The sequence below is a fragment of the Tachypleus tridentatus genome, chromosome 9 (genome assembly GCF_004210375.1).
Source record: "Tachypleus tridentatus isolate NWPU-2018 chromosome 9, ASM421037v1, whole genome shotgun sequence".
In the NCBI taxonomy this organism is placed as follows: Eukaryota; Metazoa; Arthropoda; class Merostomata; order Xiphosura; family Limulidae; genus Tachypleus; species Tachypleus tridentatus.
Genome location: NC_134833.1, coordinates 526915 through 554262, shown reverse-complemented (window position 1 = coordinate 554262; position 27348 = coordinate 526915). Strand labels below are relative to the sequence as shown.

The following is a 27348-nucleotide window of genomic DNA, read 5'->3' as shown; positions in this document are numbered from 1 at the left end:
TCAAATCATTTGGATACTTTGTTTTAATTATGCTTATTTGCCCTGCAAACTATCTTACTAACTTCTCTGCTGGTACAAACTCAGCTCATCTTATTACCTTCTCTGCTGGTGGTAACAGTACTTTTAAAACATGTTCTGAATCCACTGCTGGTAATAGGGCACAATGGGTTAAATGTCATACTAACTTTCAAGCTCACTTTTCATAAATGAAATAATAAAAAATATCAGATGTGACAAAATAATTATGGCCTTGTTTTTGAGTGAACAGAAAAGGTGTTTTTTTTATATCTCGATTAAAAATTGCAACACTAAATTTCAAGATACAGTAGTCCTAGCTTAGTAGGTTGGATACAAAATGTAAGAGGCAACCTAACATTGGACTAATATCAGATATATGACTAGCACCATATATTTATGGGGAAAAAAAATGAAAATTTTCAAACAAGTTAATTTGTAATGGATTTTTCAACACTTTACATTTTCATGTAATAGGATACGTAAGGAATTGTATACATTATACTCATACAGTGTACTTTAAAATTATACACTGTATGAGTACAGTATTATCTGATTACACAATATTCTGTAACTTGAGGGATTATTACAAGTTACCCACTAATAATCAGTTACTCTTGACCTACAAATAAGAAAGTGAGTGTGTGACATTTGTTGTTAAATCTACATAAGCCTGATAATTAGAGTTCAACTTGTGTATAGTCACCACTGTGATGTCCTTATGTTGGATTTAAGTAGAATTTTATGATAAGTGTTGAATTTTGTTTATGCGTTGAAGTAAAAATTCAAATATACAAACATTTACAACCTATTCTGTAAAAAACAAATTACACCCACACACTCTTCTCTTGAGGGATCAGTGGTAAGTTGATGGATTTAAAATACTAAGTTACAAATTTTAATTCCCTATGAAGGATAGAATGTAGATAGTGTAGTTTTGCATTAAGAAAACAACCAAACATTCACTGAAAATAACAAAACAATTTTGACAGAATATTGAAGTCAAGCAAATAAAATACAAAATGGACATCAACTATGTCTGTAAACCATAGCTACAAATTTGTTGTTTTGGAAAAAATTTATTTGTTTATTGCTTCCAAAGTCAAACCTTGTTGAATGTGATTCTCTTGTAATGGAAAATGTATAGGGCAAATACTAAACATTAGTTTCCTAACCTGTGAGAATATAAAGAAGTTAAAGTAAATGAGATCCATAAATGAGCTGATGTAAGTTTCTGCACATTTTTTTTTTAAATGTAAGCCCCTCATGAACCAGTGGTAAGTTTTAAATGTGCAATGCTGATATTCAAAATTTGATATTTTGCAGTTGACATATCAGATAGCTCATGGTGTAGCTTTGTGTAAAAACCCATAAGAAGCCTATAAGTAAAATACTGGATGAAATATGTAAGCTTTACATAAGTTGGTAACATTCTCATATATTAATAGCAGTTGATTAAATCAATAAACAGAAGTTCATTGATTGTTTGTAGTTAAGTACAATGATACATAATGTGCCCACCACAGGTACTGAAATCCTGTGTCCAGCATTATTAGTGTACTTATTTATCACTGTGCCACTAGAGGGCATAAACAGAAGAAATCATTCTGTTGTAATAAAATATGCTGGCCACTTTTTTTTTTTTTTTTGTCTGTGTATCTGTATTTAAAATATTGCTGATTTAGGCCTGGCAACTTTTGTTATAGTGTTTTCTTTCCAGATAAGCCTAATCCATGAAAGAAATGGGTAGTGTTGAAAAAATGATCCTTACAAATAGGTAGTTACTAATACAATGACATTTAGAACTCTACCAAAGTGGTTGATAGAATACATTAAATTGCTGTGAAAATTAAGTTCATTTTGTAGCATATAACAGTATGCCATTCTTAGAAATTCATAGTTTTGCCATAATGCAGAATTTTTTTCAGACAGAAATAGTGTGAATAAGGGGTAGAAAGTTGGGTTAAATGCAAGCTTTATGTATGAAAAATTTTAATGAACGGTGCACAAAATATTTTCTATCTACATTTTTGTCATGAAGTTGCTTCTATAATATACAATGTATTTTTTTTATAACTGATAAGAGTCAGATTCTGAGTAGTTTTCTATGAGCGATAGCAACTCTTTTGTTGGCTTTGAACTCCTTGCAAGTCTTGGGCTACTCATATATCAATGAATAGCGAGACTGACATTATAATGCTCCTACTGGTATAAGGGCTAGCATGTTCAGTGTGATTCAAACTTGTGACTCTCAGATAATGAGTTGAGTGTTCTAATCACTTGGCCATGCCGGGCTTCAGCAACTGTGGTTTTGTATTTAAACATAAATAGTGGCGTGCTCTTTAAATTCCTCAGTTTTGACCATATGTTTCTGGTAATATGAATTATTGTAGAATGTATTGTAAATGATTATGTTTAAAGAAATTAAGGTATTCTATATCCAGTGTATCTGGTTTTGTATGTTGCTGGTTGAAGAAAATGTAAATTTTGCATTAGAAGTCAGGGTTTAAATATTATTTCTTCCAATTGTAGATTGTAACTGAATAACAGTTTTATAATATAAATTAATCAAAATTGTTGCCTTCCCTCAGATTCTAGTTCTGTTGGTGGCAGAGGCAGCTTACTGTTACTTCCTAGCTGAAACAATATACACCCACCCTTTCTTACACACACACACTTGTGGTGCTCAGCTTTCTCAGATATTCTACAGAACATTTTGCCATAAAAAAACAAAACAAACCTCAATCAGCCCTTGTGGCATGTGTCTTAAACAAAATTTACAATTTCACTAAGATAATGTTGAAATCTATTCCAATCAAGAATGGATTTACATGATATATATTTATATTTTAAATGTCCTGATGTGTACTGTTACAGATTTGATTGTGTGTATCAATGATTTATATTGATATATTTACAAAACTCGTTTAATAAAATATTAAGAAATGTTTATCCAATTGTACTCTTGGTAATAATATTAAAATGAAGATGCTTTAGGAAACTATGGATAGTGGTAATTTTATGACAGCCAGAAAAATGTTTCTGTTCAACTTAGGAAAGAAATATAGCTATTAAGTGGTGCAATAAGAGACCATAAAATATGATCAGTGTGTTTCTATGAACTTTTGTATTGTTTCTAACAACATTTCAATAATAATTAAATATAAAGGTTTTAAAAACTGTGATTAGTGTAAAATTAAAGCTATGTTTCAACTTTTATCAGATTGTTTTAAAAATACTGAAAATATTTTTCAGTTTAATTTCTGATAATCAACCATTTATTCCTATATGTGAATTATCTGCAAAATATATTAATTGTTCAGGAAATACACCAATTGTATAAGATTCATTACATGAAAAGTTTTTTACCAGTAAAACAGTAGTTGAGAGTTGTAAATCCACTTTGGTCTAGATATGCATGTGGTACTATTTTTGTTAAAATATGTTGCTATAATTTTTGGCAGAAGTTGCAGATGAGTCTATTTTGTTACAAAATCCAAACATTCATGGATGGAAGATTTTCCTTATTTTGTGAATTACCTAATTTTAGGTGTTTTATTAATATCATTGAATGTATGGATTTGTATGCAATTGTGTTAATTATATTTGTATGCTCTGATTTTCTTTTCAATTATTAAAAGTACATCAAGTGAAAAATATTTTTTCTATATGTAATAGTTTTTCTCACTTTATTAAATTACACATTACAGCTTTAAATACTGCATTATGCTAAAAGCAACACACAGTTGTATAATTGGATAGTTTTCAATACATACTAACAAAGTATTTACAGGTGATAACTTTTATAACATTAAATAAGGTATTTATTGTAAACCAGTTCTTAAGACTTAATATAAGTTTATGTATATGAAATATTAAGCACATACCATTTTGAACCAACCAGTTCAATTATTCCTCTTTTTTTTAACTTGTTCAAGTTCTTAGAAAGCATACAGTTCTAAATGACTAGCTGCTGTTTAGATGGTTTTTTACATGTGAATTTTTTTTGTAATTATATTTATAGATCATAGCTCAAATGTTTTAGTAGTCTTTCAGGTCATTTTGGATTACCACTTTGAAACTGTAATGTTTATTGAGTAATGTAGTTTCCAAACAACACAAATAAAAATCTAACAAAGTTTTGGTCTTCAATTATTTGTAACAAATGTTAATGATTACTGTACATATTTAATAACACTTTTTTTGTTATCAGTTCTTTATTTTGTGATATAAGGTACAGTTTGTTTTGAGCAAAACTTTTAATTTGTTACAAAACAGAAACTCTTCTTATACATTCTCAATTCTTTTTAAAATTTAAGAACAAAGTAAGATAGGACTTGATGTGATAAATGTCTGTATCACATTTCTACAACTGATTTTTTCAAGTTTCTAGGTTGGCAAATGGTCAAATGCTAAATTGTGGAAGTGTGAATACTTTGGGTAGCTGAGGTTATTTCTTCTATATTTTATTTAAATGGAGTTAAAAACAGATTATTACCAACTAGGAAGCTTTCCTCAAACATTTATCTTTTAAAATTTTAGTCAGAAAATATATTTAAAATGATTTACCAAAAAATAAAACAATCTTAGATATAATCTATTATTTTACACTACATAGGTACTTGCAGATATAAAAAAGGTTTTATAACGCAAGTTATTCGTATAAATAGGTAACCAATGAATATAGTAAATTATCTATTGTTTGCTTTTGAAGTTACTTATAAGTAAGCTTGTTGAATAAATTCCAATATTGTAAAATAAAATTATAAAATAATGCATGGTTTACTCAGTTTTATTATTCACAGAATAAATGAAGAAAAAAGGGAATGGGGAAAGTGTCCAAAATGTGTACATCAGTATTTGCCAGTAATAAAACCTTATCCTGCAATATTTCATAATAACGAAATTATGAATATTTTATATGCTCAAACTTATTCTACTAAAGCAAATCTTCAGTGTATAATTGTTTGAAGTTTCACAAGTTAATACAAGATTTACAACTACACTTCTTTGTCAAAACGTGAAGAATTTAACGGAAGCAATACATTTCAGCATCCAAGTTTCTGAAATACAATAAATATATATTACTGGTTGTGGAAGCATATGCATCAGTTACATGTAGGCTTCAGAGCAGAATGTTCAAATCGTTATTGCTTATGAAAGTTTAATTTTTTCTTCTGTTTTGTGACAATGCTACAGTCACTAGAAGAGGATACTGTGCTTTTCTTCTTGGTACATTTTGTATCAGAGTTCTCACTACTCACAACTTCTTGTTCAATAGTAGGCATTTTGCATGCCTTTAATAGCCACTGGTCTGATGGCTGAAGTTGGGTTACATCTCCCATGAATAATATCCCTTTTCCTGGTAATTTCCTGGACACTAGAATGTACAGAAATAAAACACTGTGATATTTCTTTATAATTCTTTTGATTAAACCGAAAACAAAACTGATTAATAAATAAATTTTGTCACCAAAACAGTATCATTAATGTACATAATGTGTAGAGAATTTTCTGGCAAGAATTATTCAATACTGTAATATAATATTTAAAATTACCTCTAAGTGTGCCACGAACAAAATATCATTTATTTAACCCTACTGCCATGTTTCTTGACTTGCATTCAAACTTTATTAAACAATTATTTTGAATTTACGTCAATACATTTGATATCAAATTCTAGAATATAATTCAAATTTTATTATTATTCACTAGTTAATACCTTAAAAGTAAATGTTAACAAAACACCTAATTGTTGATTTCTGTGTGTCATGTGGTATGTTGAATGCAGCACTGGTTCAATTACGTGTTTATGATGTTGAGGCACTGCTAGATATTATAAATGCCTCAGATAATTGTATGTAATAAGGAGAAGTGCAATGCAGTGAAGTACAAGTACAGAAGTATATAAAAAATGATGAGTTTATAATGATGATGATGACTCATGAGAAACATGTTAAGAAACTTTCCACTGCATTGTTAGACTATAACAAACTGATGCTATCAAGGTCAGTAAAAGGTTTATATCAGCTATGAACATTGCATTAATTAATTGAAAACAGAAAGAATCTCTGACAGCCTAAAGATGCCACAAGTCTGGGCTGAAGCTGATTTTCAAACTTAGCCTTAAAAGGAAGCAAGTTGGCACTTTGATAAAGTATTGATAATAAGAATGTGAACAGAGATACAAAAGAAGAGTTTGATGATAGAATTGGCCAATTAGACATTGAACTATTTGTGAGTAGTTGTGCATACTATTTGACAGATCATGAAGATACTAAGGAAAGTTTGAATACAATCTCACATAACAGCTGAAAAGTGAGTTCTCCTGCAACAAAAGTCGTTGCTTCCAGACTCCACAAGCTCAACCACTTGACCTGCCTAACATTACAATGTTGAAATATAAATTATATTGTTTTGCATGAATCAGGAACTCAAATTACTGATACCAACAAGCTTGAATACAATATCAAACAGTGACCCATCCAATCTTTTTCCATTTTTGGAAACATTTCCTTATGTACACCTACTTGGTCTATGACATGTGAATAACTGAACGAAAGCTCACAATATCTTACTAATGATTTTCTCAGCAATTTTGAAGTATTAGGGTGTCAATCTCATTCTTTTGATACAAAGTTTCAAGTTGGTGAGGTTAGTCATCAGTGAACTTGAAGTGTTGCATTTTTTAGACTTAAATACAACTGTTATAGTAATTTACAAGTTTTTAGTTATTTCAAATACATTTATAAAACAAAAACATTTGTACAAAATTTGATAAGGCTTAGCAATCTAACGGCAAGCAACAAACAATTACAAAGTCCATAACTAGAAGAGATAATTATTCACCCTACTTCTTTATTTACTGTTCAATGTTCTAAGATAAATAACTTAAGAACTTATTTGTAAATAGTAATAATGTATATACATGTAAAATATAACTGAAATGTTACTGTATTAAAAAAAACAAACTAGTCCCATAAAACATAGAAGACTGATCACTTTGTCAAGGCTAGTTTTATATTCATGGACAGGATTGCATGTGTACCATGTCATTTACAACTTCTGTAATGTTGGTTAGGCATGGCTGGAAAGCCAATATAATAAAAATAATAAATATATATAAATGTACAATGCTATTAAGTTTAAACATTTGTGTTTTTATGTCATAATCTGAAAAATAATATAATTTTGTATGAAGGTCACAAGATCAGTCAAGTCTACAGAATCCATACAGAGATTGGTTAGTGAAAAAAACAAAACGTTTTCTCAAGAAATGTTTGATAATTATATGAATGTTATAAAGATTTCACGTGAAATTTTAAAATCTTCCGATACATAAAAGTATTTTTAATCTTAGAATTAAAATTATTTTGTATGTTAGATAGGCAACATGCAAAAAGAAAAAAGGATGAGAAAAACATTACATGAAAATCTGATATTTTGCATACAAAAGCCCTGCAATGTTTACTGATAATCTGGATGATTTTGTGAAGGTATGCTTACAAATTTAAAAGTTATAGTATGAACACTATATCAAGCAACAAATGGCATCTGGTATCAAGTATATAAGCTTAGATTATAAATATAGAATGTTTCTACACCAAGTGTTGCATCCTTAATTAATGTAGCTTTTATTTAACAGCAGCTTTAGATACTAAAATTTATTATTTTGTGTACATTTTCAAATTTGTCGTATTTTCTTTGTAGTCAGCACCAACATAAAGACAAAATCATTCAATATATATGCTCTTAAATATAACACTATATCATTTCTCTGATAATTGAAACAAAGGAAGTATGACATATGAAATTTAAATAATTATAAATCATTTAACCATTAAAAAAATTATACCTGCATGACTAAGTACTTTTTTACAGTTGCTCCAAACTGCCTCTTTGCATTTATTTTCAGGAAGGCCAAAGAGAAGTCCACTGAACAAAAGGTTAAGTACATCCAGATAGAATTACACCTGTATAAAGGGAGTTACATTTTTGTTTCCCATACTTTAATGTTAAGACAGTTACTAACAACTGTTCTATCACCTTTCAATAATAAAAAACTTACTTATAAATTATTATGGTATGCCAGTCCTCATGCTGGCAAAACTTGATATACTGGTTGTTATTTGTGTGATTTTAAATCACAGGACTGTTAATAATTGTTAACAAATAGCATTTTCTCCATGGTTTTGTACATTCCTAGCAGTTTTGTATAGTGAACAAATGTTAGCTCAAGATGGTATGTTCTTCTACTAAGACAATATTGTATTATCCTTGCTGGAAACCTGCAGCATAGGACCAGAAAGAACAGATTTGTTAACTATTATCAGAAGCCTGTGATTTAACATCATAAGTGTTCATCAGTAAACTGTTCTCTTTTACCACTTAATATATTTTGCTAGAGCTAGGCATAAAGACAAAGGAATTGAATAAAATGAAAAAAAAACAAAACAAAAAAACTGACCATACCACCAAGGATGCAAAATGAAGATTTATTTCTACACTACTTTGTAATGGATTTACTGTTATAATTTTATATTAATATTCGTGGATGTGCCTGCTAGCATTTTTTTTCCTTGCAAGCGTTAAAAAAAAGTCTTGTTGCATGCCAACTGACAGTAAGATTAACCGTATGTTGTTAATCATTGTTAAATTAGATGCAACAAATATAAAACTGTGGTTAGTGAATTATATTCAAGTTCTTATTGCTGTGGTAAAATTCAAATTGTGATTGGATGATTTAAATTGTGGAGAGGTAAGAGATATTTAATAAAATATGGCTCACTTACTATCATTATGTTCTAGTAAGCGATGCTCTAAAGTAGGGAATATAGCTAATAATTTTACCTTTAGTATGGTGTAGTACATTTCTGACAAAAAATGCTATTCACTAGACACTGGCATAACACTGTCTGACTTCAGTTTCCATGTAATTTTTAATAAGCAGTTGTCATATAATGGGTAATTTTGTAGTAAAAGTATTAAAACTACAATTTTGAAGTAACTTGTCAGAGAAAAAAAAGACATGGATGGCAGATGGAAGCATTACAAGAAACTGAAACCAGAATGTTGGTGTATTCAGACAAATAAGTAAAACAAAACTGCTGCACATGTTTAAGACATTGAACAAATAAAATAAAAAAAAAACTTGTAAAGCGAAGATAAATAAATATAACAAAAAAGTTCTAACTTCAGTAGAAACCCAGTCCTCTTTCTGAAAAAAAAAAGTATATTCCTTTTACTTGTTTTTAGAGCAGGTAAGATATTTCGATCACTGAGTACATAAGTATAAACAAAGAGTTTTTCTGAACAGAACATTGCAGTGCTAAGACACGAGCATGGCACTAACAGAAGTAAATGAGAAAACTTTATTAATAAAATCAAACAATCCCACAATTAACAAATACATAGGCACATCTCTGTATATCTTTGATCATCATTTCTCTGTACATTCCTAGGTTTTTGAAAATATTTTGCATAAAATATTCAATAGGTTTTTTTTATATTTATGTTTGGATTATATTTTGTTTAGCCACGTATATATAGTCTGTAAAACTCATGCAGTTTGATATTTACATGTAACGACAATAAATTCAGAATTTAAATGTTGATTTAAACACTAAAATGTTCTTTACTGTAAAAACTTGTGCTAGATAAGCACTACACCAATGACTGAAACATGGTAACTGCCCTAAAAACTAACTTTGCACACTGTCAAAGCTATAAGTTGTAATAAAGTATACTTTATTAGTAAGTAAACCCAAAACAAAAGTTTTTTTAGCTTGTTCTACTTGTTCACACTATCTCAAATCATTTGGATAGTTTGTTTTAATTTTGCTTATTTGCCCTGCAAACTATCTTACTAACTTCTCAGCTGGTACAAACTCAGCTCATCTTATTACCTTCTCTGCTGGTGGTAACAGTACTTTTAAAACATGTCCTGAATCCACTGCTGGTAATAGAACACAACAGGTTAAATTTCACACTCATCCAAGATAAATTATATTACATAACTTCTTTAACATTCAAAATAATTTCTACAGACAAAAAGATACAGGTTAGCAGCATCAAAACAACTTCGTATGTCCATTACCTACAACCACAAGAAATATTAATAAAAAATGACTTTAACTAGCAACAATTTGTGTGATATTTAATTTATTATTTATTTTAAAATCATAAATTATATATCATATTCAATAATACCATGCATCCAATCTGTAGTTGTTAATACAAATTCATCCTCATACTTAAACAGAAACATTTTCTTGTAGTTTTTAAATACAAACTCAGATAATTTTAAAAACAATTAAATATTTAAAGCTTACATACTGTGTCACAACACAACAGTAAAACTTTATTTTATTATAAATTTTCTTAAATTTCTTTATGCCTTGATATTTACCTAAAAAACAACAACAAAAAATACAGAAACCTTCACTAACCTGTGATGCACCACTAGAAATAATAATATTCTGAAAAAAAAAAAAGTTATTTATACTAAAAGTTTTTCTTGTTTGAAATGTAACTTAATGTACTCGTGAAAATTAGCTTACTTATGTTTATTATCATTGGTTACATTTATAGCAAAAAACTTTAAAAAAAAATGTTTTAAATTTGAAAGCTCACAATTTTTGTGTGTGTACACAAAGATAATTCATGGAATGTTTAATACATACAGCAATAGAACCTGCTTTTCTGTCTGATGTTATCTGAGTGACAGTACTATTTAGTAAGATACAATATTTACTATAACAAAAGTCTCAAAAGTGAAACATTAAAATGAACACAAGTTTCAGATATCTGTTATTTTACTGTTCTGAGTAGTTATTCTAATATTAATAATTCCAGTATACTAGCAAGAGATCATTTATATCTAAGTTTTCTTTTCTCTTCCAATACTAACTACCATTTTCATTTTTAAACTTTTTCAAAGACTAAGTATTCCTGTGTGTTTGTGTGTGTGTGTGTGTACATTTGTATATATTGATCTTTCATGTTGTATTTCTTAAAGTTTCAGATGTTCATGCAAACAAAACAATGGATATCTGTGCTAGCCATCCCTAATTTTGAACTGACAGAGAATGCAGTTGATCAATAACACCTATTACCAACTCTTGAGCTTTTAACACCAAAGTTCAGAGAGCAAGTCTCTGGTAGCAGCAGTTAGAGAAACAGACCTTGAGATTCAGTCCAGTATACTGTACCAAACTAAGCTGTACATTGTATATAACAAATTAACACTAGATTACATCACAAACACTAACAGTTTTGTTTTGTTAACCCTTAAAGTATCTACAGAGAACACTCAAATTAATGTTATTCATGTTGACTATTCAATCCTTTCCATGTAAAACCACACTAGTATACACCTTCTTTTACAACAATAGACAGCATGTACCATCAAACACTCAGAATGTCACTATTTGTAGATCTGTACCTGACAGGCTCAAATGCTAGCAACATGTTTACTAGATGTAACAGTAGCACATGCTTGGCTCCATACATTACAAAATTATATTTAAGCATATTGACATCACTCATCTTTCCAAAGGTGTGAACACATAATATAAATTTTTCATATATGCAACTGACTATAATGTTTAGCAGTGTTTTCATGTACCCCAACAGAAAGCTAGAGGTTGCTGATACACAAACCATAATACTGTTTTCTCAGATCTATAAAAGAATAAGACATGTTTTAGATCAGTTTTTACACCAAATAAATCTTTCTGGAATATACTTCTACCAGCAGGTAAGTGATTATGTTTGCTAAGTGTTACATGGTTTTACTGGTGATAAAAGAAAAAAGTTGGGGAAGTGTTATGTACATACCACTTTGTTTGTCAGCTGAGTTAGAATACGACTGTTGGATATGGTATTCCTTCTTGCAGTCTTATCTTTTAGACAGGGAGCATACTGAATTTCAAAGAACATTCCTCTAGAAGATGCCTGAAAGAAGAAGGTATACAAGGTTGTTTATATGTACCAAATATTTAATATTGCTTTCTTGACCTTGGTTTAACCAGTGCTTTGCTGGACATGCTGTCCAGCTTTTATTCCTACAGACTGCACATGAAAGAAATTACATTTATTACCATTATTTACACATGAAATGTTTGTAAACTGGATTAAAAGTCTTTATTTAGCTCATTTAGGAGTAGTCTATGTAGATAAACTAAATCTCAGTTATCACTGAAAAATATTTAAGTTTATTGTTACTTTGTGTACATTTTCAAATACATTGCTATTCTTGACATAACATAAATTCATAAAGTAAAAGAATAGGAAACGATTAACTTCTAAGATATTACAATTAATAAAAGACATCTTTTTAACCAACTATTTAAATACATAAGAGAACAAGTGAACCTAACCAAGTATTCAAAAGATACGTGACAATCAACTACAAGATGACTTCACAATTACATTGTCTTTAATAAGTAAAATACAAAAAGTGGTATGTCAAAGGGAATTTTATTACATAGCAGGTACATATTAAGATACTAAACAATTATGTTTGCAAAGTTTAGCATTTACTATTTAGAAGTAGGCAGTTAGCACTCAGCTTACAAAGATAGTTGAGGAATTTTCACATACTATTGTTTAATCAAGTTTAGTTGTTGATTTTGTTGATAAAGAGCTAAATTAGTCTATCTGTTGATAAGTTAAGACTCTTTATATTCACACTTTTCAAACACATTCCTGTAAAAATTCATAAACTTTAATAAAATATTTTACACCATCTATTATTATGTACATGTACTTGGAAAAAGCAGAATATTCAAAATAATCTTACACTACCTAGATTTTATGCATTAATACAGATGGTAGTATTACTCTAACAAAGCACAACATACTTTGAACACAACTATTTTATGAATCAACTGCATCTTCCAAAGAACAGTATTTGGTTAAAATATAAACTATTTTAATTTACTTTTGTTTTCTGTATTACAGAATTTAAGGAACTTTGTGAAAGAAAATAAAATATAATTATAGTCAAGTTTTATGATTAACCCTATCAACACTGGTCAAAGCCATGTTACTTACTGTATTTGTTCACCCACATTCAAAATTTTATTCAAGTTATATTTTATGAACTTATGTCAACAAGTTTGGTATCAAATTGATTATAATACCCATTACAGCATTATACATTAATTAATTTCTTAATTTTTAAATTACTTAAGTTAAGTTAATATTTACTTTTAAGTAAATATTAAAACACACACTTATAGATTTTTCTATATTACACGCATGTTGAATGCAGCACTGATTCAAATTAAATGATACTGATATCCAAGTACAAAGTCTATAGTTTCTTATAAATTAGGAACTCAAATTACCAATACTGACACATTAGAATTTTTTGTTTTTGAGATATTGCTACGAATACTCATTCAAACACAGAAGCCATGCCTAACTCTTTCCATTTTTGGAAACACTTGCTTACATACACCTAATTCTGTTTGACATGTGAATAATCAACACAAAGCTAAAAAAGTATCCCTAGTGGCTTTCTTAGCCTTTTTCAACTATACAGATAAAGAATGTTTTCTTTTTATACAAGATCTCACTGGTAGTGTAAAACCTACAATGAGCTTGAAATTTCAAATTTTTTTTTAGACCTAAGCATAGCTTAGTTACTAAGCTTGATAAATTATACTGAAATTCTATGATAGTGATGTAATAACCTATTATTTTTTTGGTTATTTCAAGTATATATATATATAACCTAAAATAAAAAAAATGTTTTGCTATGTGTGAAATCTGATAAAGTTTTGCAACCTATGGCAAGCAACAAATGAGTACAAAATTCACAACTAGAACAGATAATTATTTGCTGTACTTCTTTATTTACTGTTCTATGTTTTAGAAAAATAACTTAAGAACTTGTTTGTAAATAGTAATAATGTATAACTGAAATGTGACTATTTTACAAAATAACATGAGTGCAAGTGTATCATGTCATTTCATCTTCTGTAATGTTAACCAGACACAGTTGGAAGGTCAATATAATGCAAATAATATATATATATAAAGTTAGGAGATTTAAACTATTCAGACTAAACACTTGTGATTTTGAATTATAATCTGTAGTCATTCTAGTACAGAACAAACAAAATTTATATGCATTTTCTAACTTTTTATGATGGTTATGGGACTGTTCAAATTGATAGACCCTGTACACAGATTATAGAAAATAACAAATAAAATATGAAATTTTATTGAAAACAAACATTTGAAATGTACTTAAGAGATTGTAGACATTTCATTAATGAGAGTTTGGGACAAAGAATAGTTTTTAATCATAACATGAAAATCACTTTGCACCCAGGACTAATAATGAAACAGACTCAATATATTCATAAACAAATCTTTAGTAAAAATACCTCATTAAAAAAATTTGATTGTTTTTGTGTGCAAAAGACTTGTAATCTTTAATAAATGTCTACAGAAATTTATGAATTTTCACACACTGCATCAAAAGTTATAATATAAATACTTAACATGCTCAAATGTGTATTTGACAGCAAGTGGTGCTGAACAGAGAAAGATAATCTTTAGCCATATCTTAAAAATGGGGGATAAATAGCAATGAGTGTTGAATAACTGTGACAGGATAGTATGTGTACACTTCAAATCTTACCTGTCCAACTTGTTCTCGTTTAAGAGTAAACGGCACCCTAGAAGCTAAATCTAAAGAGATGATATCCACCTCCATATTTCCACAAACATGCTGAAAAACAGTAAAATTAATTAAAAACTTTCATACATTAAATGTAGAATGTTTACCATTACATCTATTGAAAAAGTATGTTGGCCTATAAAACCTGATTTAGGTGGAAAAGCAAAGTCAACAAATTCATTAAAAACTAGAATACATAGTGTCCAAAAAGTCGGGAACCATAGGTGATTTGCTACTCTTAATAATTTTAGATATATATGAATGATTATAATGTTGCTAAAATATAAGAAACTTAAGTTAATCCTGCTGTATGGCAGAGAAGGTTGCCACTAAATTTAATACATGACATCCAGAAAAACATCACTCACTGTACCATTTGGAAGTTGATAGCTAAATTTGAGGATACAAGTGACCATTGTCAGACCATTGACAATGACACAAATATGTTTCAGTGTGTTCAAAAACAAAGCAAATACCACCTACAATGCAAGTTGAATTTCAAAGACAGTATGTGGAATACATTCTATAAGATTTGAAAAAGATTTCCAGTTTTTTGGACAACTTGTAACACAGTAGCAAAGGATTGATTTTTAACTGCCCACTAGTTCACTATCCAAGTTTATTACCATCATATTTTTCTATAAACTCATAAATATATGACAACGAAAACATACAAAGATGCTAACATGCTTTTTTTGCATGGAAAACAATCAATGTTAATACCTGTGACTGAGGTAAGATCTCTATATTTCAAAACACATTCTTTTTAATACTTTTCAAAGTCCTCATAATGGAAAATTTGTGATCCCTAACTTTCTCTTTGAGATAAATTCCTAAGGAATGTAAATGTACTTTTAAGAGTGATGAAGGAATGAAAGTGTACAAATTGAGTGAAACAATAATGGTACTTAAACATTTATTTGTATCAGGGACAAATAACTAAGTACAACTATGTGTGTGTGTGAGGGAACATAAAATAAATAAAAAATTATGCTTCACTAACTTAATCTAGTTCACACCTTAACAGTTTGTACTAAGTAATCTACTATTATAAATAGCATTTCAACTTCAACTATGTAATCCAAAGCCCCACTGTTATGAAAAGCCTTGTTGTCACTGGACGTAAGAGGTATAGTGTGATTGTCATATTATTGTACACATTGACTCAAAAGTACTCGGTTTGGTTTGTTTAAAATTTTCTGCATAGCTACACAAGAACTACCTGCACTAGCCTTCATAATTCAGCAGTGACAGACAAGAGGGCAGACAGCTGGTCATTATAACCAATCACTAATTCTTGGGCTACTCTTTTATCAATGAAGAGTGGGACTAACTGTCACATTATAATGCCTCAATGACTGAAAGGACAAACATGTCTGGTGAGATGGGGATTTAAACCAGCAACCCACAGATTGTGAGTCTAGGGTCCTAACCACCTGGCCATGGCCAGGCCTCAGAAGTATCAATCAACAATAAATAGCTTGAAAAAAAAAACAACACAAATTAAGGGTTTCTGAAAGAAAAAAAAAATTATCACATTTTCTGTAATCTTGTTTTGTTGTTAGTAGTAATGTTTAGAAAACTGGGAATTCTTAATTAACTTGCAACTGACCAGAAATACTTATGAAATCTAACCAGTAACAATTTTCAATATGGTTTGTCCACAGCCTTTATATATATTTAAATGTTACCTGAAAAATCTTTTCATTCACTGGTTGAACAGCCAAAATATCATACTTCTTAGCAATAGGTGAACGAAGTCTAAAAAAGAGAAGATAGTTCAAATATAACTTACACATAAACACTAATAAAACAGATAAGAATAGTGTTCAACAAAACACATACTTGTAATATTGTTTGTGTGTGTGAAAACTGGAAAAAACTTATGGTAACTATATCTCTCAGAAGTAAGTGGATATCATAAAACATCTGATCCTTACGCATTTACATAAATTTAATAAATATTTTTATTATTTGTGATTACTAAGCACTTAAAACCTTGTTAAATACCTATAGAAGTGATCAAAACATCAACATTTTAAATGTACAATAAACAACAACAACACTTATCTGTAAACACATCATTTAACACTTGCTTTGATGACATTTAAATGATTTATCCAACAGAAAATAAATCAGGAAAAAACTAAACTTTCCTGAAGTTTAAATTCAAGTTCCTGAATATTTTTTAAGATGCCAGTTTTTGTGTTTCTCCATTATTTTTAATATGCCAGTTTATAATTAACTTCACAATTTTCATACCTCTTTAGGAAATTTTTACTGAATCAAGGTGCATCATGTATTAATACTAATTTTCTGGGAGAAGGTTTGTCAAATGCTAACAATGTTTGGCTTACATCCTATTTCACATAAAACAGCTATTTTTTTTTTTCTAGTTCAGTAGTGGTAAATTGATATGGCTGCTGCTAACAGATAAGGATGATAAGAAATATCCATTGCACGTGTTGAATCTAGGTCTACAGCAGTGCCCTGAGGTTGATGCTCCATTAACTACACTACCAAGTCACCAGTACACATTCATCCTCATATTGTAGGGCAATCTATTTGTATACCTCGCTGACTCCTAATGAAGGACTTTCATTCTTATCACCAAGGAATGTTATTGAGGTATTTATAATCAAATCACCCTTTATTGTTTTCTACACTTTTTAAAATAAGATAAACCTTAAATATCTGAATAACATGAGACAAATGTTTAATGTTTGTACAAAAATATATATAAATGGTAACATACACTACAAATAATTTTTTTTAACAATACAGAAAAGGGTTAGAAGGCCTTTACTGATAAAAAATAATTTAAGATAAAATTTTATTTCAGAAAAACAAAGTAAAGTTTATAAATACTTCTTCACTTAAAGTCAGCAATTAATACTTGCTATTATACAGTAAATATTTTTGTGTATGCTACATTTTTTACTTACCACGTGATGGCACTGGTTGGTGTCACTGACAATACAAGTTAAACGACTTTTAACTTGGAAGGTTTTCCCTGCAACTTTCACCTCAGCTGTTTCTGAATTGCCAAGTTTAATTTCAGGAGGTTCTGGAATCTAAACAAGTATGAATTTATATATGTATTAATACACGTGTTTATTCTTCACTCAAACAGTTAAAAACATACTCTTTTTTAAACCTAGCTTTCAATATCACAACACATATTCCAATTCTTCCATAGGCTAACAAGAAAATGAAGTCCTTTGTGAGACAGCATTAAGTTTGAACAAATTAAGACTAAAGTAAGCAATAGAAGCCACTTCATCCAAATTTGTATAGCTTTGTTTTAAATCTTACTTCCATACATAAGTTTGTTAATGGTCCAGTATGAATACATTTCATCTGAGAACAAGTGTTAAACAACCATCACAAAAATTTCTATCATCTAAAAATGTTTCTGTATCACCTGTGCAAAAACTTTCAGAGCACCAGAATGCATGTTAAGATAAAACAAGTATATATAAAACCCTAAATAAAATTACAGACACAATAATAATCTAAATCATTAAGTAAAAAGTAAACACGCTTAGAAAGCCTTACTGAATGAGGCATTGAATGTTAGTGTGTGTGAATAATATACTGTATGTGTGTTACATAACCAAAAATTTAAAATTTTATAAATATACACTACCTTGTGCAGAAATAAAGATTTGAAGCCAAATAGTTCTCAAGGTCAGTAACCTTGACCAAAAGATTGCTAGTACACGATTTTACCAGAGATTGTTTTATTTGGTTGGGCTATTAATTACCATAAAAACTATTCTGAGATTTCCTAAAATAACAGCAATGCTGTCAAGGCCTTAGACAATAATTTGTTATTACTAAGCTAAAACAACAACACAAACATGAACTCAACATTACTATCATAAATTTACATGCCTTGACTTTTCCTAGATGCTATGACAATGTGTATTAGATGTTAGAGATTTGTATTAATCAAAGTTGTCTTGAGAAATTGAGGATGTTGATGCATCATCTTTTTTTTCATGCTTAACCCCTTCTCATGAGGTCACAGGTCAAAGGCCATGTCATCACATTTGTTGACTTGCATTCAAAATTTTATTGAACTACTATTTTATGAATTTATGTGAACAAGTTTGGAATCAAATTATAGATAATTCAAAATTTAATATTATATACAAGTTAATAAATTAAGTTAAAAGCAAATACTAAAATAACACTTAAATACAAATTTTAGTGAGTCATGTGATATGTTGAATGCAGCACTGTTTAAAATTAGTAAAATTAGATGTGATTTAAAAATATTAAGTCTATAGTTTCATACAAATTAGGAGTTCAAATTACTAATATTATCAAGCTAGAATATAAAATAAAAACCTCGTATCTTATTTTGCCAAGATATGGCTTAAATACTGAATCTAACACAGTGGCCCCATTCACCTCTTTCAATTTTTGAAAATGGTCCCTTACATACACTTACTTCAATATACGAAATGTGGATAATCAATCAACAGCTTAAAATGTCCCCTGGTGATTTTCTCAGTCATTTTAATCTGTGAAAAGGCTACCATGTTCTTATGAACAAAATTTTAAGAAGGTAGAATGTGTCTTTAGTCTACTAAAAGTTTTATATTTTTTAAAACTATATACATCTTAGTATCTAAGCTTAATAAAATTATAGTGAAATTCTGTAGTATCAGTACAGTTAATTATGAATTTTTGAAGCATTTGAAATATATTTAGAAAGTTTCAGAGCTTACACAAATAATTTATATTTCCTAATTTCTTTATTAATGGTTATGAGATTGATCAACTTACAGACCCCACAGAGTTAGGATATATAAAATAACAAAATACAAAATCTTGCTGAAAACAAGCATTTGAAATATATTTAGGAAGTTTCAGAGCTTACACAAATAATATTTGGGACTTTTTGGGACAAAGAAGAGTTTTTGGAGTAGTAATGAAGCACACTCGATATTTTTACAAACAAATTTTTATGAAAAATTTCACAAACAAAACTGTAATATTTACTAAAAGTCTACCAAATTTTGTGAAGGTACACATGCTGTATCAAAAGTTATAATGCAAACACTTAACATGTACAAATGCATAGACAAACTTGTGTATATTATACAGAGCCCGTTGCCAAAGGGTTAACAGTGAGAATAGTAGAACTAGGAGACATAGGTATAAATTTTGGCAGTGTAGAAGTCATCTTCAGTTAAGACAGTTTTATTTTTCCAACAGGGTGGTTAAATTTGGAATCAATTACCTTAGGATGATATCGAGGCAGCAATTTTAAATGGCTTTAAGAAAAAGTTTGATATGCAAATGAATGATAAGGAATGACTAAGATGTTTGAATTTATTTATTAATAACTTTAGTTTCATTCTGAAGATGAAATGGTCAAGATAAAAAAAAGGTCCAATGTTGTCACAAAACATTAAAGAAATATATATCAAATTATATATTATAATATCCATGTTTATGTGATGATAATGAAGTTACTGTATTCATTTTTGTGAAGCTACTGCACAACTATATTTTCACAGCTAAATCTGCTACAATTTTATAGATAGTTAGACACTAAGAAATTCAAGACAAATCAATGAACCAGTAGATATAGTCTTTAACATATCTATACCTTTGACATATAACTTTATGTTTACTTCTCTACCCACAGCCATCTTTATTAATATTTTACATAAATATAAATTTACATACAAATCACCACTATAACATTTACAAGCTAATTTAAACTGTATGATATTTCTGTACAAAACAACTAAGAGAAAATATAATACTGCACTATGAAGCATATACCTTGGTAATTGCTGGAACTTATAATCTATTAATCGTCAAGCTAACTATACTGTTGATCAATTATTGATCAACAAAATAGCAAAAATTACTATATTTCACTAATGTGTCTAAACAGTTGTTCTTACCTTCAAATTTTTTCCTTCAAACTGTTGACCATCTGTGATTACATTCAGGGCTATAACTTCAAAACCTACTGCAGAAATAAATATTGACAATTTCATACGTGCAATAATAAAATTTTTCCATATGTTCACATAAACTTAAAAAAAGCAATTCTTTTGTACGACAATTACAATATTTTAACATCTATTAGTTTTTCTGGGGTTTGCACAAATATCCTCACCACTGATCTGATTACAGTTTGTACACAATACCTCCAAGTGGCACTGATTTAAGATGTCAAGAATATTAACAGTTTAATTTTCAATATTAATTCTTAATAACAAACATTTATACTTTCCCATACTTTAAAGAAAAATAAAGTATATTAATAACAACATAAAAGTGATGTAAATCACACTTGACACTAAAAGAATTAACACATTTTGAAAAATTATAAAAATCTGCATGTAAACCATGCAAGTGACATCAGTAAAATCTACATATTGGCCCAATTATGTGGCAATGTTTTTATGCTCTGAAACTCACTACTGTCTTATAATTGCCCCCTGCTAGTACAGCGGTAAGTTAAAATTAGGGGTTTGATTCTCCTCGGTGGGCTCAGCAGATAGCCCGATGTGGGTTTGCTATAAGAAAACACACATGCCTTATAATTTCAGTGGAAGTCCCTTACTCTGTCATGTCCAAATAACATTTGTGTAGTCATGCATGCCATATATTTGTTCAACGAATTTTGCAACTAATCCACCTGTAGCCTAACTTTACAAACTTAAAAAAACCAAAAACTACAACACTTAACCATTTTTTCTTTCCCATGGTTTTTGAAAACCAGGGCCACCTTATATATGAAATTGCCCAATAAATGGGCCAATATGGTAATACAGAAAAAACAGAAAAAAATAAGAAAGCCTCAAAAATGAAACAAAATGAAAATGGGAGAAATATAATATATGGAACTCAGCTATGTTCACAGTATAAATGTTTTATTCTTTGAATGTTATAGCACTGAAAACTTTCATTTTCATAGTATTTTGACCATTCTTTCGCTCATTCCTTACACACGCACACACATATCTTTCCAATACATTAATTCCTGAAACACTCATTTAATAGAAACTCTCTAAGTTGAATAATTAGCAATAAATTACTATTTTCTCAGAAGGAAAATGTCAAATATAATTCAGAATAGTAAATTTGTATCATCAATGCTACATTTTCTCAAAATTTTATTTAAACATATGTTTACTGTAATGGATAAAAGGCAACTCAAAATATCACAAATAAAATATATTCTACACCACCATGTGAATTCTAGACATTATTTCAACTTGTCCTTGTGTACAGAATTTAAAAGTGGACAAATGTACTTTCACATTCATGGTGTTGTTTTTTGTCCTGATTAGCAAAATGTTATTAGTAGCTCCTCACTTTGAAGGAGTGCGAGTTGGAAACTTTAATGCTAAAAACAATTATTTTTTGTGGAAATTGTATACATGCATATATATAGTTTTTATTTCTTCATGATACAAAACCTACAGAGGTTGTTTTCATTATTCAATAGGTTGACTAGCCAAATACACGGAATATGAGATACAATGCCAAAAATGTAAATAAAATTTTAATGTGTGGTTATAATTGTGGTTAAGGTCCTGAAAAACTACTAATATCATAAAGTGTAAATTATGTCTACAAAATTTAGAGGCCTTAATTAAATGATGAAATGTTTAATGATTCTGATTAAAGAAACAAAAAGAATGAGCTTCCAGTCTGAAGAGAAATGGAAAATCAAATTCCTCTAAGAGCTAACTAACCCTACAAATAGTTCTTGTGTTTACTTACCCTTTATTAATTCTTCTCTGTATAATCTACTTTATATAATAACAGCTGTTGTTCATGCAATTTCATAAAACAATTATAATATCTCAGCCAACTGGGGAAGTACTGGTAATAGGCAAAAGGCCTGTCGATAGAGAGAGTATAGCAAATACAGTGTGGTTAACATATTTTTATACATTGTTTACTTTCAGTCATGCAACCTTAGAATTACATTCCTCTCAATATTTTATGATGTATCCAAACTTTAAAACAAAATATAAAGGGTTCAAGTATGTTTTGAACATAAAATCTGTTTTTAAGTTTAGAATAATCTTTTACTTTGAAATTAAATATTTCAGGCCTAGTAAAACAAGTAAACTAGTACCAGAGGTTAAAACATGCATATTTAGTTTAAGATGTTTGTCTTTTTTTTTTGTTAAACACTGAAGGGATACATAAGCAAAAGTAGAAGCTGACAAGGTAAAATGATGATTAATATAGTGGGCACAGTAATATGGAATACTTGTACAAAGCCAGCTCCAGTTTAACAACTAACAGATTCACCCAAGTCTTTAAAGAAACTTAATGACTCCTTGTATAAAGATCAAATAAAACTGTCAATCTAGATAGTTTTACATTAAATAGCACTACCCTTACTATTATTTCCTCAAGTTTTGCCTTTCAAGATTTCCTTTCACACACACACCATCAATAAAGGTGAAAAGTTAAACTCAATTAATTTTCAACAAGTCTATTCTTCTCTGAAACTATTAACAGCTGAACTCTACTACTACTGATAAGAATGAATTTATAAGCTAATCACACTGTTAGAAGAACTTAGTTGTTAACTGGGGTCTAGTCTGGCTTTCTTAATTTTAACTCTAATAAAAACAAGCCACATAAGTAGCTACATATTTTTAATGAGTGTTGTTAATTAAATAAACTTTTCTTCGTGAAACTTTTGTCCTCTTGTCCTATATTCTTCAGAATGTAGTCCAATAAAGCCAGAAGCCTTTATATTATTCAGTCTTCACATAATATTTCTACCATCTTAGTAACCCTCCTCTGAACCTCTCACACAAAGTTAATATTCCTAATTTGATAAGAAAACCACAACTATACATGATATTTAAGTTCTGATTCTGAGAAATAACAACAACAAACATATATCAAAATTATCACTATCAATAGCTCACTGCTTTGAAGGGTTGAGTGATACCACTACACCAAAATCACAGTTTTCTTGAGTCACAATACTTAATGGATTTCCATCTATATTAAATGTATATCCAAATTTTCAACCTAAGTTCATTACCTTGCATTTTCTATAATTAATGTTCACTTGCTAAATATTGGCCACCTTATAAATTGATCCAAGCCATTGTGTACTATTTAAACAACTTATATCAGCTAGAATTACCCAAAAATCTAATGTCACCAGGAAACTTACTGATTTTGTCTTAATAATTATTGTCATTAATCAAACCAAGAAAAAGAAAAGGCCCAAACATTGACTGCAGAAGCATTCCATTAGTAGCAACAGTCCTCTTTAATTGGATGCCAGTTACAAAAACCTCTAGCCCTCTATGATCCAGCTACCCTACAAGTACAGTTTAGTTAACTAGCTTTATGCAACCCCAACTTATTTGATTCGCTTTGCTAATCCTTTCAATGACACCTTATCAAATGCTTTTCAAAAATCTAAGTCCACATGTCCACACTCTTTTCATTGTTAAAATAACAAGTATCATCTTCCAAAAATAAACAAAATGACAACAAAATTAATTAGGCAAAATTCATCCTTGAGGAATCCATGCTGGCTTCGATTTACATCATATTGCAATAAATTAATTTGTAAAGCACTCTCTAGAATCTATCCCATTAATATATTTGAGAAGTAAGACTAACTGGCCGATAACTTCCAGGGTAATTGTTATCACACTCTTGCCAAACACTACAGCAGTAACTGTACAATATTCAAGCATTCTATTCTCTCAAAAATGAGAGAGAAAGGCTCACATATACAATCTCTTACTTGCTTAAAACCCTAGAACTTCATCTACTTTCAACTAATCAACCTTTCTAGTTACATTGGGGATTAATATCTACAGTTCAGATCAGTTCTAATATTTCCTGTAGAATACTCAGGGTCAGGAATATTGCAGGTTTCTTGTGAAAATGTTTAGTTTCTTTTTAGCTAAACATGCATCAAAATATCAAACCTAATTATAAGCAACAATCACTCTTCCATAAATGTTTCAGTACTTTAACTTTATCCTAATTAGCAGTTAGAAATTAGTGAAATGGCATCCTTCCTGGTTTGGTCTCTGAATTTGGTATAAATAACTATCATGAACCACTTCAACAAATTTCGCTCATCATTTGACTATATACAGTCCCAAATGATACATTTAAGTTAGTCTTATGTGGTTTATTATATCAGTATTCTTACTACTCCGTATCCTGATCTCATTTTTAACACTTTATTACTCACCTGTTTTGACTCGGCAGATATAAGCTGCTATTTTGCTCTTCAAATTCATTTCTAACACATTTTATAAATATAATTTGTTGTTTATAACTATCTAGCATTCTTCTATGCTAAAACAACTTATACAGACAGGTAAATTTAAATACTTCAGGCTCCAGATGACATGGTAACATAATCTTATAACATGTTGCCTAAACAATTAATCACTGGTTAATTTACTACCACATGACAATAAAATGTTTGCAAGTTGATTCACAATTTACTAAGTTTCAAGTGGCTTATGGAAAGACTCTAAAAATTAAGTATCAATACCTGTACAGCAACCAGTTTTTAGCATTACAGGCCCTTAGATTTACTGCCGAGATTTACCATACACAACTAGAGTAAGCAGAAAGAATGCAGATAAATCCAAAACGTGAAATTTTTGGTCAAACCAATTTACTAAATTTTATTTCTAACAAGCTCAACCAGAGAAATTGCATACCGTTGCCCCACAGTTTTATGTATTTATATTGTACGATATCAATTTTCACCTTTGAAAACTCAGAAAATAATTTTCAAATATAAATTATCAATGATTTACATCATATTTTATAGAGGGAAAAAAGGAGTTTCAACCTCAATCACGTACACTTGAAATTTGGTAAAACTTCGATCACACTCGATAGTTTGAATCCAAAATCGGGAAAATGCCCCATTTTTTTCCCATTATAAAAATGCTTGAAACTGATCCAGAATCCGGATCTGAATCACATTTGGGGAGAAATGTCCCACACTGACTTGTCATATTTTGTAAAAGTTTCGTGTACATTGAAATTTTCGAGTTACGCGCGCCAAAGCCCAGACGCAAACGGACCTGACTGCAATTAAGCCTAAACTGCAACCTGTCCCACTGGTTTGGGTACTCTGAGATCTTAATGAGAATACTTACATTTTATAGCCATTCTTACTTTCTGAACTGATAGTCTTTCTTCTTCCCTAGGACAATCAAGAGGCTGAATAATAATATTTAGATCCATTATACAGAATTATTATTCAAATACAACCTATTTTTTATACATTAACACTAACACGTTAACCCCCTCAACTCACTAACACCAAGAAAGCTTTATAGCAAAAACGTGAAATATATTGTTTCACGGTTAACGAAATATTCATAAAGTAACTCAGTCATTATTCACAATGTTAATTAATGCTACTCAAGCTACACTTATTTTTTTTTTAACAAAATAAGGCCACATTTGATTATGAAATAGAAAAGTATTAATATCCCTAGCATTAATTTGGTCGCTCTTGAGCCAACGGCAATGGCTTTGTAAGGCGATATAGCTCTAGAACGAAGTTTAAACCACGATAAGAAGGAAAAGACATTTAAAAAAAAAAAGTTTTGAGACGGCTTGACTGGGCAGTGAGAAAAACATTATTATAAATGTAAAACGTTTCGACAATATTTTATCATCCGTGAAATCAAATATAACCACAAATGGTAAATTGTTCCCACGTGCAGGGTTAAAGGGGAAGGACTGTTCCAAAACACCACTGTTAGGAAGAGTTATCAAATTGTTTTCTTTTTATTCTAGCAAAACTCCTATCACGTTTAGTTATATACACTTAGTGGCCACTTTATTAGGTACATCTGCTGTTAAACTGCGAATTTTGTAACTGCAACTCAATATATGAAGCATGCAGACATGGTCAAGAGGTTCAGTTATTGTTCGACCAAACATTAGAATGGAGAGAGACGTGTGATCTAAGCGACTTTGACTGTGGAATGATTATTGGTACTTGACATGATGGTTCCAGTATCTCAGAAATTGTTGACCTCCTAGGATTTTCTCGCACTACAATCTCCAGAGCAGGGGTGGGCATTTAATTTTTCACATGGTCAAAACTGTGGTCAATGAAAACAACGTTGGCCACACTATTAGAAGAAATTGAAAGATGTTAGTTTAATCAAAATAATTGCATTTCAACTAACCTTCAATGCGAAAATTGATGGAGGTTTTATCAACAAGTTTTCGTGAGAATTTGGCTTAATATCTATACTCAATGAGCATCTGAACTCTGCCTTTAAATTTATGTCAGTAAGCCGAGTTCTGTATCTAGACTTGAGAAAACCTAGCATAGAAAATGTTGACTCACATACACATGTGGATCCAAACATACAAAATAATTTTGAAATTGCTATCTTTAAATTTGGAAGACTCTCATTTATCAGAATAGTGAGCCACACCTCTCTAACAGAACATTTTTTGTTTACCTTTTATGCGTTCTACACTTTGCAGCGTAAGCATCTCGTCTTCAAATCCACACTTATCGAAAGACAAAAAAAGATGTAATTTCTTTACAGAAATTTCTTAAGTCAAATTGAAATTGATCATGCAAAAAATCTCAAATATTCAATTTT

General features: G+C 29.7%; 1 protein-coding gene across 1 annotated transcript; it reads right to left on the bottom strand.

Moving 5' to 3' along the window:
• Positions 1–1620: 1620 nt before the first annotated feature.
• Positions 1621–26233, bottom strand: LOC143226949 (ribonuclease P protein subunit p30-like). Its single transcript, XM_076458503.1, has 11 exons — positions 25873–26233; positions 20641–20708; positions 17656–17784; positions 17142–17200; positions 16402–16471; positions 14672–14761; positions 11854–11970; positions 10464–10493; positions 10074–10111; positions 7871–7950; positions 1621–5395 (listed from the first exon to the last, which is right to left on the bottom strand). The coding sequence occupies exons 1-11, from the start codon at positions 25958–25960 to the stop codon at positions 5163–5165; spliced, it is 1002 nt and encodes a 333-aa protein (XP_076314618.1). The 5' UTR covers positions 25961–26233; the 3' UTR covers positions 1621–5162.
• Positions 26234–27348: the final 1115 nt, after the last annotated feature.